A 26,560-nucleotide genomic window follows, 5' to 3' on the forward strand; every position below is an offset into this window, starting at 1 on the left:
TACAAGCAGAGAAATAAGGATGAGAAAAAAACTAGACCGAAGTCAGGAAGACAACTTATGCTGTGACAAACTACTCTATCACTAAGGAAAGCTGGTGTACACTAGGTAAGGGTTTTGAGGACTATGGCTGTTTTGCTCTGCTCAGATTATAAGGCAGGAAAAAAAAGCATTGAAAGCTGGGGACGCTACAGCAAAAAAAGCATACAAAGATATGTACGGTGAGAAGGGTTGGTTGAATATTTAATTTACAGCCAGGTGGGACACAACAGGGAGAAGAGGCTGCCGTCTTGCCACACGAAGCATAGATGCACATCCAGGTACATAGTTACTGAACTAGCTACTCCTGCAATTCAGCTCTGCATCCTCATTGGGGCTACAAGCCTTTGTTGAAGACAAAGGAGTGTATATATAGTAACATCAGAAATGAAGTAATTTATTTGTTGACCAAGTTGCATATGGTATACAGTCCAAACAAAGCCTGTTACCTGGTAACAAGTGAAGATTTACTTCCTTCTCTGTTACTTCATTTTCATTTGTGTGTATTTCCTAGAAGAGAGGGAAAAAAGGGTGATTAAACAATTTTTTTTCAAGCTTGAAAAGAACAAAATGAAGCTATGCTGTCAAAGATACTGTACACAACATAGCAAATAACATATCATACTACTCTACTGCTTTGTTTGTTAGGCCATAAAGGACTACGGTGATTTTGGTTGATAAGTGTCAGACAAAAGACTGAACATCCCAAACCTGGTCCAACATGCTAAAACTATTTGCTTTGAACTGAAAGATTTTTAACATCTATCTCTCTAAAATATTATGAGTTTAATAAATATAAACACAAAATTTGTAAAGAAAGGCAAGCAAACCTAAGCCAACTAATGTGGAAGGGTTCTGGACTCAAAAATAATTGTTTTGAGTGCATGATGGTAGGGTCTAAGGAATAAAAGATCCTCTTTGACAATGAAAAGATGTCCCCAAGAACATAAAAACAAATTAACACAGTAGTAAAAAGCTGATATTTCTAAGAGTACACATAGCCACACCATAACGGGTAAATTTGCCAACTAATTTCTTTTCTCAATGACACCATCTATAAAAATCCAGCCTTTACAGGTAACCCATATAAGAGGAGCAAAAGGAGCTATTTTAAAACTAAAGAAAGAAAAAAAGAAGATAGAGAATAGCACTAAGGATTAGAAGCAATGACAGGAATGCTGAATTATAGATGATGATCATGGAAAATTATAATATTTTGGGGACGGAAGAGATTTAGAACTAAAAGAGATCTCCAAGACCATGCAATCTAATATTCTCATTTTATAGGCAAGGAAACACAGCACAATAGTAGTGGAACCAGGATTAGAACTCAGGTCTCTTGGCTCCTGGTCTAATTTTTTTTTCTTGTGAAGCAAAAATAAAATAACTTTACAGTGGGGGGATGGCAGAGTAAACATTTATATAACATACTATATGCCAGGCACTGTGCTAAGTGCTTTTCAAATATTATCTTATTTGATCCTCACAATAACCCTGGGAGATAGGTGCTGTTATTATTTATGTTTTACATTTGAGGAAACTGAGGCAAACAGAGAGTGACTTGCCTAGAGTCACACAGCTAGCAAGTCTCTGATGGATCTGATTCAAGTCTGATTCAAGTCTTCCTGACTAAAGGCCCAGCGCTCTATCCACTATCCCATTTAGCTCCCCCCACCAGGGAGCTGCAGTCTTTTATACCTCAATATATTATAGCCCTTCAAGGTATAAAAATCATCTTCACTTGAGTAAGGGAAGGACTAGAAGAATTCATAAGAACTTTGTGTAAACATCAGGCATGAATACCTAAATTAAGAGTGTGTGTTTGTTTTATCTAAGGTAAGTCAAGCATTCTGAAAGGGCCAGCATCATTATCTATCTATCTATCTATCTGTCTATCCTCACAGATTCTTGAAGATGTTAACTCTACCAATTGATTTATTTTTCTTCTCTTTCTTGCATATGCCATGAGCAAACTAGGGCAAAGTTACAAGAATAAAGGTAAGTCAGCAAGGAGGTACCTGTGGTCCATTCTTTATGTATGAGATACAGCAACCATAGATGTTTCAACAGTACTGAAAAATCACTGGACAAAGAGGTGATTTTCTATATGACAAGAAAGCCACCTGAAAGAAGGCCGTGTTAGTCCGAGTTACTAATTTAGCAGGAAATCAGTCATATCCTCTAGCACAGAGGGTACTTAGCTGCCTGCTACCCATATCTCATTCTACTTTTGAAAATGAGGTAAATGAGCAAAAAGTAAACTGTTGGCAAGGACTTAAAGAAAGTAAACACTAGAGTCACTGCAGGAGTTGTTAGTCTTTTAAGATCACAGATTTATACTGATAAGAGTACTAATGAAAAAAAACCTATGGCTCAGATATGCTTAAAGGTCCCAGGGGGAGTAATCAATCAATCAATAAACATTTATCCAGGAAATGGGGTATAGAAATCTATCCTACCCTATAGGAAAACTGAAGGGGAAGGAGATAAGAGAAGGGGGGGAGAGATAGAAGGGAGGGCAGATTAGGAGAAGGGGTATTCAGAATACATGCCATCCTGGGGTGGGGGGAAAGGCGAGATGGGGAGAAAATTTGGAACTCAAAATCTTGTGGAAGTGAATGTTGAAAACTAAAAATAAATTAATTAATTAAAATGTTAAAAGAAAAAAAATAAACATTTATTAAGTGCTTACTATGTATGAGGCACTGAGGATACAAAAGAGGCGAAGGATAGTCCCTGCCTTTGAGAAGCTTACAATCTAATGGGAGAGATAACATGCAAGAGATAACATGCAAAAAAAATGTGTGTGTGTGTGTGTGTGTGTGTGTGTGTGTGTGTGAAAGATAGTGAGGAATCCAGGATAACTCCTAGGTTGTGAGCCTGAGGGACTAAAAGGATGGTATTGCCCTCAACAGTAATAGGGAAGGTGACGGGGGGGGGGGGGGGGGGGGGGGTTTTGGGGGAAAGAGTAAGTTCTGTTTTGACTATGTTGAGTTTAAGATGTCTACTGGACATCCAGTTAGAGATGTCTGGAAGGCAACTGGAGATTTGAGATTGAAGGACAGCAGAGAGTTTGGTGCCAGAAAGGCAGATTTGAGGATCATCAGCATAGAGATGGTAATTAAATCCATGGGAGCTGGGGAGATCACCAAGTGAAATAGTATAGAGGGAGAAGAGAATAGGACCCAGGACAGAACCCTGAGAAATACCTACAGTTAAAGGGAATGATCTGGAAGAGAATCCAGCAAAGGAGACAGAGAAGCATTGGTCAGATAGTTAGGAGGAGAACCAGGAGACAGTGGTATCCTGAAAACCTAGAGGGAACAGAGTTATTAAGGAGGAGAGAGTGGTCAACAGCAGAGACAGGATTTAAAGTCAGATGCTTTGACTCCAAATTCAGGCCTCTTTCTATATACCATGCTGCCTCAATGCCCCACACCATAACATACATAGATAGGTGCCAAAATAAGTAAGAGTATTAGACTTTAAGTCAGGAATTTAGGAGTTCAAATTCTGCCTCAGATATTGACAAGTTAACCTCTTCTCAGCCTCAGTTTCCTCACCTGCAAAATGGGGAATAATAGCATCTACCTCACTTCAAGGATCCAGTGAGATAACAATGTACCATACTTGGTAAACCTTAAAGTGCTATATAAATGCTAATTATCATCATCATTATGTTCATTTCTATATTACATCTTCAGTTCATCAAGGCAATTGTTCCTCAAAATAACCATGATAATGACCTTTAGTCAAAGAATAAGTCAGATTAGGCCCATATACTCTATTTAAAAAAGTAATAAAGCATATAAATACTTCATAGAAAATTAAGATTATTATTATTAAATTAATCATTAATATTTTATATGGTCTTATGTAGAATTATTTTTAAAGCCAGTTTAAAAACTTGGCACTTGTGAGCCTTTTTACTGTCTGGAAAGCTCAATCCATGATAATTCATCCCCAAAGCTTCCAATTACTTCTCCAATTCAACTCAGCACAATAAGCATGGTTTCAAGGCCCTCCTATGTGGAAGCTGCTGGAGTCACAAAGTCAAAATGGAAAAAAAATAAAAAAAAGAATAGACCAAAGATTAAACAGAAAGCAAATGGATTATAAGAGTACACTGGACTGCTAAGTAGCACTTCAGGTGAGAAGATTATGAATTGTCCCCCTTTTTGGCCTGGCACAAGCAACCACACCCTTCAGTCTGGCTAGGGTTTCTATTTATAGCTTCCTTCCAACTAGTTTATAGTTAATCAAAGTACATTTATTAATCATGTACTATATGCCATGCACTGTGCTAACTGCTGGGGACACAAAAAAGTCAAAAACAGATCTTGCTCTCAAGAAGTTCACAGTCTGGGGGTGGGGAGGGGAGATAATAACTCTGTAGAAACTAGATCTATACAGGGTAGATGGAAGGTAGTCTCAGAGGAAAGGTGACTAAGACTTAAAAAAAAAAAAGAAGACATTAAAAACAGCCACTTTATGCACATTAACAGTGAAGGCCAACTAGATACTATGTGGGTGGGTGGAAAATACAAAAAGTGATGCCTCTGAACCATGACTGGCACCAATATTTATCTGAGTAACTGCACTCATGAATATATAAGACTTTGATAAGAACAAAATCATTAACAGGGAAGCCTTTAAACTATAAGCCGGTCCTGGAAAGCTTCTTAATTCTAAGCAGTAATCCTTTTCCCCAAGAACATAACCCAATTTATATGTCAGAAAATTAAAATAATTTAATTTTTCAAAAGGCCAGAAAATAGGAAGGATGGGACATGTACTCCTGGCTCTCCAGATGGCATTAAAGCTATTACTGGTTACTACTGGTGATAGTAACATTCACTCTTCTCAAATCATTCTGTCTCAGCCTGGGTAGGAGTTCATATCAGCACACATAACCAGCAAAAAGCTGAAGAGGTCAAGAGATAGAACAGGACATTTCGTTACATTTGAATTCTGAAGAAATGTTTAATTAAGGCAAAGATGTAGGCGCTATTAGGACTAAGTCGTAAGTATTGCTGAAGGGAAAAAAAGAACATGTACAAAAATATTCATAGGAGTTTTATTCCCAACAACAAAAACTGGAAACAACTCAGATGTCCAAAGATTGGGGAAGAAATGAACAAATTGTGACATATTAACATAATAAAGGATTGCACCATAAGAAATAACAAATGTGGAGGATAAAAAGGACGTGAGAAGACTTATATGAAGTGACTGAGTGAAAAAAACAATCAAAATAAACATAATAACAACAACAATAGCTAGCACTCATACAGCACTTTAAGGTGTGCAAAAAGTGCTTTACAAATGTCTCATTTCCTCACGACAACCCTGAGAGGTAGGCATTATTATCACCTCCATCTTACAGATAAGGAAACTGAGGCAGAGAGAGGTTAAGTGACTTGCCCAAAGTCATACAGCTAGTAAGTATCAGAGGCTGGATTTGAATACTAGTCTTCCTGACTCCAGGACAAGGGCCCTATCTATTTTGTAGCCAGTAGGCAACTATTGATTACAACTAGGTAAATAATAGGAGCAGCCAAAAAGTATCTGGGGAAAACACAGAAGAAAAAAGTTCAGAATGGAACCTAGAAAGAAACAGGACAAATTTTGTTATCATTTTGTTAAGGGTAATATGCAATTTTAAAATTGCTGTTAATAATTTTATGTTTATTATTAATAATTAATTTAATAATCAGTTAATGATAAGTTTATGATCTCATGTAAAATCTATTTTGTTGACTTTTGTTGTTTGTGTCCACAACAAGTACTACTCACTAGCCCTCTGCCTCCTTGGGGCGTAGGGTGACCCTGGGTTCTCACAGGCTTGGACAGCAGAACAAGCTCTGACGTGGGCTTCCGAGCTGGGAGACCCCGAGGACGTCTCATGAGACTGACTGTCACTGCTGTCCAAGCTCAAAGGGGCTCAGTACCAGGCTACTGGGTGACAAGATTCTTCATCATCTGTAAAGTTATGGAAAAGTCTTCATCAGCTTCAGGTCCTGGAGTAAAAGTCCTGGAGTAAAAATGTACTGTATTACCCAGCAACATAAACATGGAGTGGGATCTAAGATGTGAAAAAGCAGTTTTACAGAAACTGTATTGCTCCTTCAGCATCACTTAGTCACAGTATATAAATTAGGTCAGCAAAAAGTGCGGTGGAATCTTCCTAAAGGAGCACAATATCTTGTGAAACAATCTAGGGCAGCATTAAGTAAGTATCAGCAATTAGAAAATGTTTAAGGGAGCTCAGAGTTCAACCTTGATAAAGCAAAGACTGAGGGGACCCTTCTCAATCATCTTCATCTCTGTCAAAGGTCTAGGATCTCAGCAGAAATGTCACATTTTCAAGTTACCAGCTTATTTTAGACTGAAAACAGACTTTGAAGTTGGTGTTAAGCTGTGGAACAAAGGTATCTGTCAATCAGGAAAAGGAGGGGAACATACTAGGGGTCAGCCAGGAACCATGCACTTCACAAGAGAAAGGCTGCTCTTAACATCAGGATAAGACAGAAAGGCTGCCGAATCCCTGCAGTGGCTAACTTCCTACTGTAATTCTTGCATTCACCAGACTTCCTTCAGTACTGTTGCTGTAGGAGAAACCAGAGTTCAAAACAAAAACAAAACCTTCAGTGCTGAAGTGCAGTGTTAAGGAAAATGGTCATCTAGCCAAGAGAAGAATATTGTACCCCATGAATATTACTCAGTAAAATATAAGACCTCACCTATCTGGAACTCAACTATCCCTCAACCTTACTATCTAGGACATAGCTGAGAACCAGAAAGGAAACCAGGGCAGTTGACATCAATGTACTGAGAACCAATTAGGAGACTCGGCTACTGAATGAACAAGGATAGTTTTCTGAATCTCACAAGCTATCTGTGGAAATGAAGAGACCCTTTCCAACGCTGACTAAACTGTATCTAATACCTGAGAATTTACCTACCAAGATGTGCACAAGACCCAAATAGAAACAGATATAAAGTAATTTTAACACAAAGAAATAACAAATAATTGGAGAGACAGCCAAAGCACATGGTTAAATTAAACCAATATTCAGTAAAAAAAAAAAATTAATTTACAGATTTAATACAATACCAATCAAAATTTATAATGGAAAAACAGACAAGCAAGATTAACTAGGGAGAATTAAAAGGCACTTGTTTTTGTGGGATCTCAATTTATCCTATAAAGCAATAATTATCAAAACTATCTGGTTTAAATGTAGAACAATTAGTATATCAGATAAAAAAAAACCAAAATTATAACCAGGGGCATACAAAAGGCTTTTAATCTTTGGTTTAACAAACTTTTTAAACAACATGGAATGGAATTCAATAAAAATCCCTGAGATGACAGGATAGTAAAATAATAAATGATAAATTATCCAAATACTTTAAAAATTGGGAGAAAAAGGAATAGCATTTATCTTAATTACAGAAAGAAAAGAGTCTTAGCCAATAAAATAAATTATTGGAGACAAGATATTTAAAAGAAAAGAAATATTCCCAATTGGGACTACGGTGGAAAGCCCCATTCAAACGGCACTTCCCCATCCTCTGGCTAGCAAGCTCCTATTTCCTTTTCTAATCCCTGTTATCCAGAGTCTGTCTGAAATTCTCTTCCCCTGCTACTAACCCCACTCCTACCCCCTCACTCATTTACACCTTAGCCCTCCCATTCCAAAGTGTATCTTATGCTGTCCTCTTTTATTCCTTTTCTGAAATTCCCATATATCATTAACCATCTTAGACAACTTCCTCTCCATTTTTTCACACTTCTGCACTCCTGGAAGCTGAGCTCCCTTCTCTGCTTCCCCAGAAGCTACTGCATCCCAGATCACCTCCAGCTCTGTGACTTTTCGTTTTTGTTGTTGTTCAGTCTTATTCGACTCTCTCTGACCCCATTTGGGGTTTTCTCAGCAGAGATACTGGAATGGTTTGCCATTTCCTTTTCCATCTCATTTTACAGAAGAGGAAACAGAGGCAAACAGGGTTAAGTGACTTGCCCAGGGTCACACAGCTAGTAAGTGCGTGAAGTTGGATTTGAATTCAGGTCTTCCTGACTCCAGGGCCAGCGCTCTATCTACTGGGCAACCTAGCTGCTCTCCTTTCTTCCATGCACCTCCTGACAAATAGAGCCAGAGAGAGGAATAAGCATATTCCTAACTCCTCACTGCCACTTTCAGATTCTGCTACCAGTACTTGGGAACCTTTCCTCCTTTTAAAGGAATTAAATGGCTCTCAACAGTCTTCTTCCTCTACCCTGGCACCCCCCACTTTGGGGCTTCAACACATCAATGACTGTTCAAACACTCTGACCTGCCAGTTCATCAGCTCCCATAACTGAGCCTTTACTCTGCCTCAACCATACACAAGAATATAAATAAGCTCCTTGGTGAGGGAGGCTGTTGTCTTTGTATCCCAGAGTTTAGCATAATAGCACATTTCAGGCACTTGATAAATGCCTGTCGAATTTAGCAGACATATTCTTGATCTCATCACTCATAATTGTTCTAGTTCTAGGATCCAGAGCTGAAATTCTTCTCTTTAATCATAAACTCCTATCCTTCCACTCCAATCCCGCCTCACTCCTGCTCTTCATCCCAAATGGAACCAAAAGTGACCCCACACATCCCTTACTCAATGCGTCCACTACCTCTGTCTGCTCTGTCCTTACTTTCCTCCCTCCAGAGGCTTGACTGTATACTTAACAAGACTGACTATATACCATCTTCCAGCCTTTAACTCCTACCCTATCACCACCAAAGCTTTCTGAAGCCCCAAGTCTGAGCTATCCCTAACATCTGCCTTTTCTGCTTCCACTCACATAGTACACTGCTCAGTGCGGCAGGAAGTCACAGAACTATGCCAACTGGGTCTACAACAAATTGATGTAACCTAATTTCAACTGGAACTCCCCTACTACATTGCACTCCTTTATTTCTTCCCTGATTGATTCTCAATCGCACACAGTCGATGTGCTGATTCTCTTTTCTTCTTAAGCCCCCTACGGCATCCCTTCCTAAGAGGCAGAATGGTATTGAAGACAGACACTGGACTTGAAGTCATGAAGACCGTGGTACAAATATTGCCTCAGACACTTACTGTGTGACCCTCCTCCATCTGTAGAAGGAGAGAGTTGGACTCAAGGGCCTCTAAGGTCCCTTCTAATTCTAAATTTATGATTTCATAATTTTGCTTCCCACTCTGAAGAAATGCAAGGCCACCTTTCTTCTCCCCTACTTCAAAACGCTCTCCTCATTCTCTCCTACTTTACTCCTGTCTCTAAGAAAGATATGGCCCTTCTCCTTGCCAGAGCAAATTCCTCTATTTGTGCCTTTAGTCTCCTCCTCTCCCACCTCTTCCAGGAACTTTCTTCCCAATTATGCTCTCTCACCTTCAATCTTTTTGTCCTGGGGCTCTTTCCCCTTAGCCTACAAATATTTATCTTTCCCATTCTTAAAATCTTTACTTGACTTTGCCATTGCCTCTAGCTACCTTATTATTACTCTTCCCCCCTTTATTCACAAACTCCTTGTCTCCATTTGTACACCTCTCACTTCCCAAAGCCTTTCAATCAGGCTGAAATGCTCTCATGGTTACCAACTGTTCTCTTCATTGCTAAATCCCCAGCCTTTTCTTAGTACTCAACCTCCCCGATCTCTCTGCACCAGATATCTCTTGCTGACCACTTCTGTGTCTTTCACACTCTTCCCTGGTTCTTCTCCTACCTGTCTGACTGGTCCTTCTCGGTGCCCTTTGTTGAACCATCATCTCTCACCTCCTAGTGCGGGCATTTCTTCCTCTCCAAAACTCTTCCTTAGACCTTTTCTCTCTCTATACCATCTCTCTCTGATCACATAAGCTGCCACAAGTTCAGTTCAGTAATTATCTCTATGCAGATGATTCCTGAATTGAGATACACAAACAAGCCTAATCTTTCTCCTGAATGCCAGTTTTACATCATCAAGTGCCCACTCTCTGGATGCATCAATAACATCTGCAAAAGTTATCACGCCAAAAAAGAGCTGAACTAGGAGTTTTTACACATGAGATACAAGAGAGTTATGCAAGGTACCCTGGAGTGAGCACAGAGACCTTCAGTCACCCACACAAGGCATGTTGTGGAGGAAGGGACCAAATGCAAATGACATGGAGGCTTATTTTTCTAATTATACTCACAAAGGGATAGAGAGAATCTATTACAGGGACCTTTCAATGAAGGGCATGGAAAGGGAGGGTGTAACACCTTCTCCACACATCCACCTCTTCCCTCTACCACCACCATCATACTGTGATTCATTTTTCCCTCTTCAGGCTGATGGTGAGTGAAGCCTGATGAGGTAAGAAGGTAGCAGGATCAGAGCTAATCACTTACTTTCATGGACGGGTGATGGCAGAAACACACTTTACTTGTCACCCCCAAAGCTGCCCATCTCCTCTTCCCTTTCTTGGGAGACTCACAGTGGGGGAAATGGGACAAATCAAGAAGCAGAATGGGGAGGGAACTTTATAGAAACAACAAGTGAAATGCCTCCCTCATGGCCCATCACTGTAAGATGCTGAGAGTACCACTGTTCAGCTGGAAGGGGGAGAGAAGGTGCTCCACACATGACTTCCAGACTCTGCTTAGGTGGACAGTGCCCAGGGTGTTGGGGCCACAGCAGGATATTGGGAAGAAGAAATGCCTTAAATCAACTTCCCCAGACCCTGGTGGAGAAGTGGGGGGCTCAAGGTAGTGCTGACGCACAATGAATGAACCATGTTTCCCTCCCATAAATGGATTATAGCCATTCTCTCCATGCCTGCTAGGGTAAACTGGCACCTTCAAGTTCAGTGGAGTCTAAAGAAAAGCTTCAATTGCTCTTGCCCTGCTCAGGCTACTGCTCTGAAAACGAGAATCTCTATTCCCTGCCCCTTCCCTAAAACATCACTATTCCTACAGAGGAAACCAATCTCTTTCCAGTCACCCAGGTTCACAACCTTGAAATTATCCCAGACCCTTTAATCTCTCCTAACTTCTATATCCAAATTAGTTGCCAAATCTTGATTATGCCTCCAAATTATCTCTCCCATTCACTCCCTTCTCTTTTCTTACAAGACTAGCATCCCAGGTCTGGCCCTCATCACCTCTTGCCTGGACTATTAGAACAGGCTCCTAAATACATTTCCCTGCTTCTAGGCTCTCTTCTCTCCAATTCTTTGTTCACATAGTTGCCAAAAACAATCTTAAGACACAAGTATGACTATTGGACTGCCGTGATCAAAAAGCTTCAGGGGTTCTCTGTTGCCTCCAAGAAAAATAAAAACAACTTGGCATTTAAAGTCCTTCAAAATCTGGCTTCAGGTAGCTTTTCCAGACATTTCATATTGCTTCCCTTTCATGCACTGTATGATCTAGCCAAATTGGCCCACAGAACTGCCTTCTGCCTTCTGTCTCCATGTCTTTGCCCAGGTTTTCCCCATGCCTGAAATATACTCCATGCTCACCCACCTCTATATCTTCAGAACTCTCACCTCAGATGACACTTCCTATTAGATACCATGAAAAACTTCATCTTGCTGAATACCAAATACACTACATCTATACCACTTTCCTGAGCTAGTACCCCTAAGCAAGAAAATGAAATGGGTTTATCTTAACATAAGTTGTTCTTAAGGAGCCCGTGATAATGTCCAGTGATCAACACTTCCTTTCTTAGGTGATAATAAACCACTCAGTTAACAATCCATTATGGAATTGTCAGCCAGTCAACAAGCATTTATTAAGCACCCACTATAAGTCAGGTATTGTGGTAAGCCCTGGGGCTACAAAGAAAGGAAAAAAAAATCCCAAACCCTAAACCTAAACAAAAAACCCCTACAAACTCATTCTTAAAGAAGTCTGCTGTTTAATAGGAGAGACAATATGCAAACAATTATGTTCAAACAAGATACAAATACCAGCTAAATTGAGAATAATATCAGAAAGACGGCATTAAGATTAAAGTGGCCTGGAAAAGGCTTCTTGCAGAAGGTGGGATTTGGCTGAGATGTGAAGGAAAACAGGGAATCTAGTGGGCTCCTGATGAGGCTGGAGACAGTTCCAAAGTTGTGGGATAGCCAGTAAAAAATGGCCAGAATCAGGAGATAGAAGGATGTGTGTGTGTATGACATCAAGGAGGCCAGTGTCACTGGCTCACAGAGTATAAGGAGGGGTGTAAGGCCTAAGAAGACTGGAAAGGTGGGAAGGGGTCAGGTTTGAAGGACCTGAAAAACCAAAGGATTTTATATTTGATAATACAGGTAAGAGGGAGTCATTGCAGTTTATTGAACAGGTATCAGACCTGCTCTTTAGGAAGATCAATTCTACAACTGAGTGGGCGGATGGGATGGAATGGGGAGAGACCTGAACTAGAGAGACCAACCATCATGTTGCAGTTTCAGAGGAGAGAAGTTATCAAGGTAGAAATGACAGGATTTGACAAGAGATTGGATGGGTAAGAGGGAGGAGTCAAGAATGACACCTGGGTTTCCAGCCTGGCTGACCAGGAAGATGGTGGTACCCTGGACAGTAACAGAGAAGTTAGGAAGAGTGGATAGCTGAGGTGGAAGGGGTGGGGGTCCAAGGGGAAATGATGAGTCAGCATGCCCAGTGAACTAAGTAGAACAAGGAGAACAATTTATACAATAAAAAGGCTGTAAAAACAAACAATTTTGAAAGATTCTGGTCAATGAAATGGCCAATCATTATTCCTGAAAACTGACGATGAAGCATGTGACCCACCTCTTGACAGAGAGAAAGGTTATGGAAGCAGGGTACAGAATGAGATATTTTTTGGCCATGGCCAGAGAAAGTATTTGTTTTGCTTGACTATGAAGGGTTTTTTTTTTCCCAAGGGTGGGGGAAATGAGAGACAAGGATTGATTTTTGTTGATTGAAAGAAAATTTTAAAAAAAGAAAAAAAGAATTGTCAGTGTTTGATGTGAAGATCAGAAGTCTATAATTTTCATGCTTGATAACACATATAACTGCTGTACAAACCTCAAAGTGCTATGTAAATATTATTATTATTATTATTATTGTCTCAGTTGCTTAGAGCATTGAGAGGTCAAAGGTTCAGATCTTGATCACACAGCCAGTGTGTATAAGAGGCAGGGCTTGTGACAAAGTCAACTTTCTATCCATTAAGCAACACTGTCCCCTCAGATCTGTTGGTGAGGAGGGGGAGGAGTATTTCTGCTGAATTTAACTTGGGGGAGGGGCAAAAGACAGCAAGTCTCCAGTGTTTATGACATGAGATAACCAGTGGAGTGTTTGAAATCAAAATAAACTTTTAGAAGTGGAGAAAATAGTGAAAAATAAAAATAAGATTAAATAAAAAATTCTCATATAGCAAAAAGAATTACAAGGCCTAACAAAGACTTCTGCATAAACTTAAAAGGGTAAATGTTAACATGAAGCCTGGGATACTACGGAAGCTGTTTTTCCCAGGAGGGAAGAACACTTCCTAAGGGTCTGGGTGACAAGCCAAGTCCTCATACCATAAAGTTATACGCAGAAGGCCTTAATGCTTTTCTATCATCTACTCAATCAAGAAGAGAAGAGGAAGGAGAGGCTGAAACCATATAGTAGCAGGTTCAACTAATCCCTGGTTGGAGTTACCTGTAAAACCTAAAGTAAATAGTTGGCCTCAGGCAACAATGAACATTTTTGAATGAAAATATTTACTTTTTAAAAAAAATCTAAAAATCTCTATTTTCAAGAGAGAAGTATTAAGACCAATGGAGAAAGTCTGTTTTGAGTTAAAGCCTGGTCTTGCCTTTGTCTTTGTCACTTCCTCCATGCCTGTGGATGGAACAAAAAGATACAGTATAGTCACTGAATAAACATTAAGGATATTATTCTGTGTGAGTGTTTTTCTTTCTTTGTCTCTCAATTATTCCTGTTTTTCAGTCATCTTTCTTTATATTCTCTTTCTTTCCCCTCATCCATTTAACTTACAGAACATAGACAATACATGTATCATTTGTTGTATTTACTGAAAACCATTTTGTCTTCTTAGTTCTTAATTAGAAAGCAACATGGAATTTTTACATATCCTTTTTAAAATTCTCACTAAATTAAATTGCCTTTTATTTGTGTGGATCTATGTTACAGAAAGAGATGGCCTTTTCTGTTAATGTTCACTTTCTCTAAATAGTCACAAAGATCTGTTAATACTATGTATTATCTTCTTCAAGCCACCCCAAGAACACACACACACACACACACACACACACACACACACACACACACCCACCCACCCCAACACTAAAGAAATGTCCAAATGGCTATCTTAAGTATGCACTTTCATTAGGTACAAATGATAAGGCATACCACAGGAAGGAAGATGGTTTTCTGAGCAGTGGCTTTTGATAGCAACTGCTATTTGGTCCCAGAAACTTCAGTTGGAAGAAAATTCACACCACTTAAAACTCTAAGTGATAAAATTCCCTCTACCAACTACAGATCTGAAACTGCCCTAAAACTTGTGATTGAGAAAGTAACTTGCCCAAGGTCAAATAGCTATGTGTCAGAAATGGGTCTTGAACGCAGTTCTTCCTGATTCTCTATTCACTACATCACACTACCTTTATTTACATATTAAATGTTGATCTTTTTTTTTTTAATTAACAAGCATTTCCACACACCCCCCTTTCTTTTCCCCCTCCTCCCCACTGGAAAAGAAGAAGAAGACAAAAAAACAAAACTCTTGCAACAAATATGCATAGTCAAAATAAATTCCTGCATTGGCCACGTCCAAAAATATGTTTCATTCTGCATCTTTATTTTGTAACCCTCTGTTAGGAGGTGGATAGCATAGTACATCAATCCTTTGGAGTCACGGTTGATTACGACATTGATCAAATTTCTTAAGTCTTTCAAAGCTGGCTTTCTTCACAATGTTGGTGCCCTTCTGTAAATTGTTCTTTTGGTTCTGCTCACTTCACTATAATGTTTCAGCTCATACAAGTTTTATCCTGTTTCTCTGACACTACCACTTTTATAATTTCTTACAGCACAATAGTATTCTATCACATTCATACACCATGATTTGTTCAGTCATTCTTTTGATAGATACTGCTTAATAAATGGTTTTGTATTTATGGGCCCTATTCCTCTTTAACTTCTTTGGGACATAGGCCTTCATTCTTCTCCTTTGCCTCCAGTATTGAAGGATGTTATAGGGCTTCTTGTCAACTTGAACCTCAATTCCATCTCCTCCAGGCACCTGTCCATTCATCTCCTCTCCCTTCCCAATTTTTAACCTTTCCTTACCTATTAGCTCCTGTCCTATTGCCTTAAAAGATGCAAAATTTCCTTATCCTTAAAAAGCCTTTATTTTATCCTATCATCCCTTCATGTAATTGGTATTATTACCAACAATTAGTACTATTCTATATCAATCCCTTCCCTTCTCACAGTCAAACTGCTAGAGTTATTTACGATGGTTGTCTCCACTTTCTCACCTCTAACTCACTTCACAGGCAGTTAGGTGACTCAGTGGATAGAGCACCGGCCTTGGAGTCAGGAGGACTTGAGTTTAAATCAGGCCTCAGACATATAACATTTACTTGCTGTGTGACCCTGGGCAAGTCACTTAACCCCACTGCCTAGCAAAAGATTTAAAAATAAAAAATAAAAAAATAAAAAATAAAAATAACACACTTCTCAAACCCTTACAATCTGGCTACTATTCCCACCACTCAACTGGAAATGTTCACTCCAACATCACAAGTCTGATGTCATTCCTTATTGCTAAATCCAAAGGCTTTTGTCCAAGTCCTCACTCTTCTTGAACTCTTTGTTGTTTTGTGACATTCCTAACCACACCCTCCTTCTGGAGACTCTCTCCTCCTTGAGCTATGAAGACAAAGCTTAGTCTTGGTTCCCTTCAGACCTGTCTAACCAATCTTTTTCAGTTTTCTCTGCAGGTTCATCATCCATATCTCACTCCTCACACTTCTCCCTCTCCACTCCACTCTCTTGGAAATATAATCAACTTCTCCCTCTCCACTCCACTCTCTTGGAAATATAATCAATTATCAACTCTATGCAGATGACTTCCAAATATAGCTCTGATCTCTCTCCTGAGCTCCAAATGTCTACTGAATAGTTTTACTTAGCTGTTCCAAAGGTATCTCAAAACCAACATGGGGCCATGTCTGGTCATTCAATTTCTTAACCATCCCTCAAATCTGTTACTTCTCTACTCACACCACAATCACCCCAACCATGCCTTCATCACTTCTCATTTGGACTCATTCAATAGCCTCCCAATTGATCTCCCCTCTCTAATCTATTTTCAACACAACTGCCAAATTGATTTTTTTTTTTTGGTGAGGCAATTGGGGTTAAGTGACTTGCCCAGGGTCATACAGGTAGTGAGTATCATGTATCTGAGGCCGAATTTGAACTCAGGTTCTCCTGACTCCAGAGCCAGTGCTCTATCCACCTCGCTGCCTAGCTGCCCCCCAAATTGATTTTTCTAAAGTATAGTTCTGACCATGGCACTCTTTTGAGTAAAAAGTTGCAGTGTCTCCCTATTGCTTTTACAATAAAATGAAAACTCCTGTGTTTGTCAATGGAAGCCCTTCACAATCTGGCTTCAGATGGATTTCATATTACTGTCTTTTACACACTTCATGATTCAGCCAAACTGGACTATTTGCTGCCACTGAACACAACACATCCCATTCCTTGCCTTCAAACCTTGGCACAGATTGTCCCCTATTTGTAAAATGCTCTCCCTTTTCATCTCTGCCTCTTGGAACTAATTCTAAGCCCCCTTCAAATCTCAGATCAAGTGCCAGGTCCTCCAAGAGGCCTTTCCTGCTTCTCCCAGTTGTTAGTACCCCCAATTACCTTTATTTGTTTCCTTAGCAACTAGCACAGTGACTTATGTAGAAAGAGTGTTGAGAAATGCTACCTTGCTAAATGAGAAACAGGGTTAGAATAAGCATTATGGAGTCTCCTACCAAGAGAGGAGTTTTAAAGAAATATGACATCCTATGAAAGGTTGCCCCTTATTTGGTATTAACCCAGCAAGCTGGAAATCATGATGTCTGTTGAGCAAGCCTTCCAGGAAGTTCAGGAATGGAACAGCTGTTAACTCAACTGGAATATTACCAGGTTTTCCCAACCCATTCAACACGTTCAATGAAGCAGCAGCTGCCACACCACTGCCTAGAAATCAATGGCTTTGCAAACATCTTCCATGTTCCAGCTCTAAGGAGAGGAGCTCAAGCTCTCCCATTAACCCACAGCTTGATTCTTCAACAATGCCAGTTCAGTTTCCTCACCAGCAAATGATGGAAATCCGACTGCCACAGCTGAAAAATCAACAGTTAAAATGTTATTTTCACCTCCCCCTAACCCTTCCCAATCAACTGTCACGTTCTACGTATAGATAAGGCTAAGAAGACTACTGCAATGCTTTAATATTGAGCCTAACACGTTTGACTGATTATAAAACATCTAATCCAGTGTTCCTTTACTATTCTCAAAATCTTAAAAGTAAAAGTACTGAAGAGCAATTCATTTGCCAATTAGACATTTTCACCAAATATATTAGTTATATAGCTGTCCTATATATGTTATATATATATTACCATTTATGGCTACACTTGGATATAGTCAAAAGTTTGCTATTTTAGCCCAAGACAATAGTAAATCCTGCTCGGAGGCCAAAGGATGTCCTGGTTTTTCACGCCAGGAAACTGTTATCAAACTTCCCCAATCCAAATGGCTCAAATTCACTGTGATCGGGAGCATGAATACCAGGTCTTCTAATTTCCTCAAGCTCATACTTTATAAATAAAAAATGGGACTTTTGCAGTTTACTATTGTGTTAAATTTGAGTTATATGGAAAAAGAAATCCCAAACTTTACTTGGTGGGGGGAAAAAAAAACTTTTTATAACAGAAGTTTAGTATTTCATACAATCTCCTTTTCCATTTTTCCCCATCAAAATATTCATAGTTGTTTCTTTATCAAGTTCAAAAGAAAAAAAGAAAAATTAAAATAAAAAACGAGGCTTCATTACATCTGCTTAGGCTCCAAACAAAAGCAGAAATCCTAGGAATTTCAGCTATTGCTACTTCTGTCTCACCTAAGAACAGCAGTCTGTTTATGCCAAATGAGAACAGAACCAAACCTCAAACTGGTGAGCAGTTGTGCTGAACTAAGACAATACACCAATTGGGACCTCTAGAATAAACCTGTCCAACAATGCAAAGGTTACAGGCAATGTGGTGCCAAGGGAAGTGTTAAGGTTAGAGTTACAGGATGTGAGCATGAATCCTAGCTACTTCACACACTACTGATCATGTGACCTTGGCCAAATCACTTAACCTGTCTGGGCCTCAGTTTCCTCATCTGTAAATGGAAGCGGGTGAACTCAGATAACCTCTGAGGTTCCTTCTAGATCTAGATTTATAATCCTAAGATTCTAGGTCATCTGTACAAACAATGACCCAAATCTTATCAAAACTACCTTTCAACAAATACATAGATAAAATCAGAGGGCTATAATGAACCTATGATGTGAAACTAGTGGACCCCCCTTCAAACTGAATGCTTGGTTCTTAATAACAGACTCTTCCTCTCATGCTCTTTGCAGCATCAAGGTAACCCTGGGTTCTCAAAACTAAGCCAGCAAACACAAGCTCAGACACATGCCATCCAGCTGAGACAGGTGGGGCTTACGGCTCAAGACTCAGTCTAAATACAAAGAGATCTATCGCCCTGTGGCTGATTGCAACAACTTATGAAACAAAGAAAAATCTTCCAGTAAAAATATACCAAATGTAACAGAAAGACATTGAGGGGACTGACTACTTCTGTATTATCACCTTCATGTCATTCTCTAGTTATTTCCAAACCGTGCCAGTTGTATTCCAGCCATCTTCCTAAATACCCTCCTCCTAGAACCTGGACTATGCCTTTGGGACCCAGGCTCTAGCCTGTCTGGCTTGCTTTTGTCTCCTCAGTCCTTAGCACAGTGTCGGGCACATAGAAAGTATTTAACAAATGTGTTTTCATTCATTCCTGAACAAGTGACATCTTTACATGACTATTCATTTACGAAATAGTAACTCTACAAGGTTTCAATGGAATGCTGCATTCACAAGCATCAAAAACTCAATTATCTACAGGTAAATTATTTACTGACTTTAATAATACTTCTTCCAGCCAAACTGCACTGACTTTCTCATTACAGTTCAAATCTCTTGGTGGTGTCAGAATTACTAGATTTATTTGCAACCAGATTTATTTACACACACACTTACAATCTATTAGTAACAACTAGAAGAATCTGAGATTCAGGGCTATGCTGATATGCATCTAATTATCTGTCAAGTGTTTGCTGAATTCTCTGTATTCCTTTTGTTCAGGTCAGCTCTCAACAAATTAATTCAAGGAGTGGGTCAATTGTCAGGTAGGACAACCCTTACTCTCAAAGATCTTACAATCCATTGGGATGGGGGGGGAGATAAGAAAATATAAAAACAATACTAAAACAAGTTATATTGTTAAGTAAATAGAAGAGGTCCAGAGTGGCATGAGATTCAATATGAGAAAGATGGCTAGGGGAGGGAAAATGAGGCAAGTATTTGAGGAACTGGAATCTGATTTAGTCTTCAAAGGAAGGCAAAGATTTTAACAGGCAGAGAAATCTTTTCCTCAAAAGGGGGAAAAATATGTTGAGCCTATATCAATTTACACGCCATCTTGGAGTGGGGGAAGGGGAGAGATGGGGAGAAAATTTGGAATTCAAAATCTTATGGAAGTAAATGTTGAAAACTAAAAATAAATAAATAATTTTTTTTTAAAAAGGGGGACAGCTATTCCTTAGACCATAAATTTAAACCTAGAAGGACCCCTATAAGAGGTCATTTAATCCAGTCCTGTCATTTCACAGATGAGGAACTGAGATTGGTGTAAGCTAAATAAGGAACACACAGGTTAAATTAAGTGGCAGAACAAGGATTCTCTTTCCAGGGTATACTACTTCCTTGCATAAAGCTAGAAAAAGGAAGGATGATACTGGGGAACACCATGTAATTCTGTTTGACTGGATCAGATTGCATAAAGGAAACCAAAATGCAAGCAGACTTTTGGAAAGGTAGCCTTGGAATCAGATTGCTGACTGCTCTTGAATGCCAGGCTAATTCTGTGTCAGTAAGGAAGGGAGAACCACTGACGGGCTTTGAGTAGAGAAGTGACTATGTCAGATTTATAGCAGAAGCAGTAACATAAAGGAAGGTCTGAGGGAGGAGGAGAGAAAAGTGAAGGGACAAACATACTCGTTATTAACAGCAATCGAAAGCAAGAGGCAATGAAAGCTATGAATATAGGGAATATCACTGACAAAAATGACAAATGGACAATTTCAGAGGAAACGAGAGAGACCTTTGTGAATTGATGCAGAGCAAAGTCACAATGCTAATAACATCACAATGAAAAACAGCTTTGAAAAGGTTTAGAACTCTGAACAACATAATAGTTAACCATAAGTCAAATGAAGTGGAGAGTAGTGGAATAGATTAACTTTAAAAATCTTTATCAATTAAAAAGTAAAAAAATAAACTTTTAAAAAATTAGTTAAAAAGGGCTTGAACTGGGTCAGTGAGCACAAAAGAGGGGGTGGTCCAAGGGATATTTCAGAGGCAGAAGACAGCAACCAATTAAATGGCAGAGGAGAGGCAACAGGGGGGAAGAATTTAAAATGACAAACTTTAAGCTTGAATAACTAGATTAGAAGAACCAACAGAAATAGAGAAGTTGAGAGGACCAAGGCTTTTTTGGGGGGAGGGAGATGGAAGAGGAGGAGGGAGAAAGTCAAAGAGATGATACGTTGAGTTTGAGACTATGGCAGGGCATTTGGGTGGACAGCTACAAGAAGAAATTAGAGATGTAGTAGTACTGAAAATTACATACGCATCTGGCAGTCATCTGCACAAGTGATACTGAAGCCACGGGAGAAAACAAGGCCAGCAAAAGAGGGAGTATAGAGAAATTAAAGAAAAGGACTAAGTTATTCACATGTCATCTCCTCCACTAGACTATAACACAGCCTTGGAAGGATGTTGCAGTCACAAGACAAGTGACTCAGGGAAAGGAGAAGAAAGCGCAGCATCTTGATAAAAGAACGTTCAGGAGTTTTAAAGTCTGATGATACTCTCTCTAAAATTAGTCCCTGCAATTTAAATACAAACCTAAGGTACAAAATCAGTATTAGAAGTCAGCATACTAAAAATTTACATACATCCTAAAGCAGCCCTTTTGGAAAGAATAAATGATACAGTAAGGAAGTGGAATCATATATATTAAAATAGTTTGCTGGTTTCTTTTTTTAACAGCCAAAATTTTAAGTCTTCTAAGTCTCATCAATGAAACAAAAAAGAGGGTTGCATAGAAGACCTCCACTAATTCTAATTTCTAGGTGACTAGAACTGGGTAACTGGAGGGAAAAAACTAATTTCCAGGAGGGAGTCAATTCTATAATTCCTTTTGGGGACAAACAATTAGCTGCATTTTCTCAAGTGTCTAGACTCTGAGATTATGACCTGTGAAGATCATGTCTGTGAAGCCTGACCACATCTCTCCTCTACACACTGTCTTGGCAATATAAAGGAAAGCTTACACTTATAACCAATTAAGAGAACAGTATCAGACACCTGGGAAGCAGACACACAAGACTAAGATAACCAATAATCAGATGTTTGGTCAAAAGACATGTTCCAGTTTTCTGAAGGTAAGCAAATCACACAAAGCCACAGTCCCAGTTCCTAATCTTTAAATCCCTCTTGATTTCTCTACTCTCTCATTACATAAAATCAGTACTTTTTTTCCAGTCATTTTCTCAGACCTGTAAGTGTTGCAGGCCTAAGACTAGTAACTAGGAACCAGCTAGATTGATCCCTATCACTTTTTCTGTCAAAATGACCACGAAACAATTAAACATACGTCATATTGCCTACACCATCATTTCTAAAAAGTCCTTACTTTGGGGCAGCTAGGTGTCGAAGTGGACAGAGCACCGGCACTGAAGTCAGGAGGACCTGAGTTCAAATCCCGCCTCAGACCAAACACTTGACACTTACTAGCTGTGTGACCCTGGGCAAGTCACTTAACCCCAATTGCCTAAAAATAAAAAAGAAAGAAAGAAATTTATCTAATTATCTAAAAAGTCCTTACTTTGACTAACGCACAATCTAAATTTCACGTGAAACAATTCTGAACTTTTCTGCTGACCGAAGAGGAGTGGGGGGGAGGGAAACAGCTGCTCAACAAAAACTTTACCAAAACTCCTTCCTATGCCTTAGACAGTTCATCTTTTATTCAACTGCCATGAAATTCTCATTCATATTCATATTAACAAGGAAGGAACACAAATTCAAATTTGAACATGTTGCATTTGAGGTGATAGTCATACAAGGCATAACACCTTGCCCCTCTGCTTTGGTCTAAAACCTTTGCCAGTGCAGGAGGGACAAAAGAGAGGCTGTCTGCACATCTGATGGAAAGACCTTCACAGAAACAGAAACACAATATTAGGTCTCATTCAGAGAGACTTAGTAGGCTAAATCATCCTGGTTAAAAACTGACCAGAAAATTCACAAAAGCTCTTAAGGAAATTATATGTCAGGATAGTCTAAGGAGGGTGATTCCACTGCTTATACATTCTATCCCCTTTTTTACATATCTTTCGACTTTGAATACTTAGCCTTTATGTAAATAATGCTATACAATTGTAACTGGCTATGTTTATAGGTTTGTCACTTGGGTACAGTAACAGAAGCCCAAACATGTTCATAAATACTGCATTTCTCTTGTCTCCCTTCACATAGCAGGGATTCAAATGTTAACTAGCAAAGAAGGGCCAGATAAGCCAAAGAAAAAAGAAAGTTTCTCCAAGGACAAGGGTAATGTAAAGAGAAAGTCAATGAGGAGGCTATGATTCCAGCACAGGCAAAAAAAACCTGGGGGTGGGTACAGGAGAGCAAAGAGATCCTATTTTTGGAACACAGAACTGCCAAACAATGTTGTCTCAACCCAGGATCCTCTGTGAGATAAAGACATAAGTGCTTCCTTTTGCCAAGTGACTGATCCACAGTTAACTGGGTCCTAGACTTTCTTCTTTAAGTACTGACGTCCATAACACCATGTACTGGTCCAAAGGGAAAAGTGGTTCTCGTAATAGTTTGGAACATACAGGAAGAACATATTAGCAAGAAAGATTAAAGGGAAGGAGGGAAGATGGTGTTCCAAGAGAGATAGAGAAGTAAATTACTTCTCACTAGTCCAGCAACAATTCACAAATTTCACTTGATTGGTTAAAGGAGAGAGACAATTCCTCTAACTGAAGATATGATTAAGAACACATATGTTCTTCACTTTGTAAGAAACCATGACACACGGAGACCTAAAACTGGTTGCCTTTGGGATAAACAAAGGGATTTTTAGGTTGCAAAAGAAAAATCTTTAGAAGTCCTAAAAGCATGGACTAGGAAAAGGGTTGACAATTTTATTTTTGCCAGAATTGGCTCTTTAGATAAGTGGGTCTTGTGGCCAGGGTTGACCTTAAATAAAACTGAAGTTGACAAGATCTGCTGCCTTCTTTCTGTATCCAGGGCCTCCTTTTTCCACTATGAGAAGAATAAATGAATATTTGGCATGCTGCCTCTGAAATGTTACAGATCCTTCTTCGGTAAGATGAAAGTCACATTTAACTGAGGCAATATAAACAAAATTTCAGGATGAGCACTGTTAAAGAAATCAAGAGGAAAGACTTCTACAACTAAAATTAGATGAAAAAAACTTTCTCCAAGAATTTATTTTATTTTTTAAAACTTTCCTCAAATCTCAATGAATCACTGAACTGATGTAATCAGGATGTAAAAGTTGATTTAGATATAAAAGATCATTTAGAAAGGGGTGCGGTGAAGAGAAAAATAAGTGCACAGAATGAAATGTACCAAAATGTCAGAGGTCAGCCATTAATTTTTTTTAAAATTTGCTCATTAGTTTGGAATTCTAAATTCTAAATATGATCAACATATTTCCATGTGTAGAACAGAATAGAGAGAAGAGGAAAAGGAAATGAAGTGACAAAAACATGTCATTCTTTTTTATTTATAACTCACCTGGGAAAAGTCTCAATATGCTAAGATTACATAATTAAAAACCAAACAGCTATGATCAAGTTGAAGATATATGAATAATTCCCCAGATTCTGAAGGTTTGTTTCAAACTTCCCACAGCTGCTCCTCTTAAAACAGAGTTTGAAGTGATAAGCGTTTGCTGAACTGAACTGTTCTGCCAGCTTTCATTGTTCTCCAACTTCTATACAGGACACAAAGGTCGCCTAATATTCCTCTTCACTCCTTCCAACCAAACAGTCACATATCTGGGGACCGATTGTGAGAACCACTGCAATTTCCTCCCTTCTAGATACTTTCCAACATCTCCAAGATCTCTTCAAAGGCGATAATTCTGTCCCCTGTTCCCCCCACCCCCTGTACCACAAACTCTATTTCACAGAGTACATATACCCTCCTAAACAGTTATAGATAATGGTTGAGTTTGGGATTTTTGTTTGTTTGTTTGAATCTGTAAAAAACAAATATACCCTTTGTGCATCCTTTTAAATTCTTTCCTTGACTCTCTTATTGCTCATAGAGAGCTAGCTCAGATGGTTGGAGCTAATGAGGCCAAGGTTTCAGGTGCATTCCCTGTACCAGTTGGTTACCTTTACTCCAGGCACAGGCTGCAACCCTAACAACTAGTTAATCACAAAAAATGCACTTCAACGGTTAGAAGGGGACTGGATAAGAATCTGGCAATAGCTTGGGGACAAATTCACTCTCCTGATTTGAAAAAATAACTTCCAGATTATGCCCCACTCATCAGGCTGGCGGGGGTTATCTCTCAGCTGCAGTCTGAGACACTTGGAAGAATTTTGTAGGAGGTAAGGTGGAGATGGCAACATTTATTAAGTACCTATTACAACAAGTAAGGCACTAAGTCCTAAGATAAGGAAGATATAAAGATGAAATAAAACAGTGTTTGCCCACAAGGAGCTTACAATACTAATTAAGAGGAATTCACAAGGAATCCTAAATCAGAAAAGCAAGTTGGTCCTCCAATACCACTCATACACTTGGGTTCCACTTTTTATCACGGGTATTGGCGTACATATTATACCCCTTACTAGACAATAAGCTCTGTGAGGGTTAGGACTGTCTCATTCACTCCTCTAATTGGAGGAGCTTTTGCAGATGTTTGTTGAATTACATTCATAAACAGGGAGGACACCAACTGATACAGTGTAGTGTGAATTCAATTTTCATTATTTCCTAGTTTTATCAAGGACAAGTCAGGCCAAATTAGTCTCATTTCTTTTTCTAATAAAATTACTACACTGGTTGTCATTATATGAACTTGCTGATATAGAAAATATGTCAGGACAAAACGCTAAAAGCTGTCAATCAGCAGTCAGTATTAAAGAACAGTACTCTGTAATAACTCCCTCTTCTCCAAAATGCCATCTGAATTTAGGTTTCTTAGCATCTCAATCCTCTAAATGGATTATCCATTTCTGTATGCAAAAGAAAGTGTAGAATTGCAAGATAAATCTCAGATCTGTCATTACCAACAATTCTGATACTGGCTGCAATTTTACCAGAGGGAATGCATAAGAGCTAAATAAAGAGAAAGAGGGCAGAAGAAAAGCTCTGGATTCACAACACTTTTGCAACAGCTATCTATTCTACCAGGCTATAGGAAGCATTTACAAGGGCTATTTGGCCTCATGACATCTTCCACTGCAGTCTACACAGGAAAAACTTACGTAACACTATACTTAACCCAGGGAGATGCCCCAGGAACCACATGCAGAAAGACTGCAAGAAAAAGCAGAAGCTCTAGGGAGATGATCAAGCAAAAGCCACAAATAAGAAAGTGATCTTTTGGAGAGAGACTTTCTTCTCTGACTTAAATGGCAATCGTTACTGATAACTATTGATATTCTTATTAAACTATTTTAAAAAAAAGATATGTTAGATCAGTACCAAAAGCAAGGATGGAATTGGGAGAAAAATGAAAATGACTACTTTGGGAATATATTACTTTTACTTTTTAAATGTACACACAATACTCAAAACATGGATAGTTTGTTTTTTTGGACAAAGTGTTCTTTCTCCCCACCCCCACCCCCACCCCCACCCCCCTTGCCCCATCCAGGTCAAGGGTTTTTTCCAAAGCTTATGTCTAAAGTGGTTCTTTCCCTGAAGCGAAGGGAACTCTCTTTAGAATAACAATGTTTCTGACTCAAAAGTCCAAATGGTTGCTGTAGAATCTGTCACTCTCTCATTCACTCATTAATACCCGCAAGTGGCCTGGTCACAGAATAAATCAGGAATTTGCTATTAAAGAATGTAACTTTTTTTCCTTCTCAAATAAAAAGCAAAAACA

At 39.1% G+C, this 26,560-nt stretch overlaps 1 protein-coding gene across 2 annotated transcripts in view; it reads right to left on the reverse strand.

Moving 5' to 3' along the window:
- Positions 1–26,560, reverse strand: part of MTMR12 (myotubularin related protein 12) — a 78,953-nt gene that overhangs the window by 43,258 nt on the left and 9,135 nt on the right. The window contains exon 2 of one of the 2 annotated variants that reach the window (XM_027868934.1): positions 486–546. In XM_027868934.1, coding sequence (XP_027724735.1) covers positions 486–546 — 61 coding nt within the window. Of the gene's footprint in view, positions 1–485; positions 547–26,560 lie in introns of those variants that run through there. The other variant, XM_027868935.1, reaches the window with a different exon arrangement.

The sequence above is a fragment of the Vombatus ursinus genome, unplaced genomic scaffold, assembly GCF_900497805.2.
Source record: "Vombatus ursinus unplaced genomic scaffold, bare-nosed wombat genome assembly UNPS02014791.1, whole genome shotgun sequence".
In the NCBI taxonomy this organism is placed as follows: domain Eukaryota; kingdom Metazoa; phylum Chordata; class Mammalia; order Diprotodontia; family Vombatidae; genus Vombatus; species Vombatus ursinus.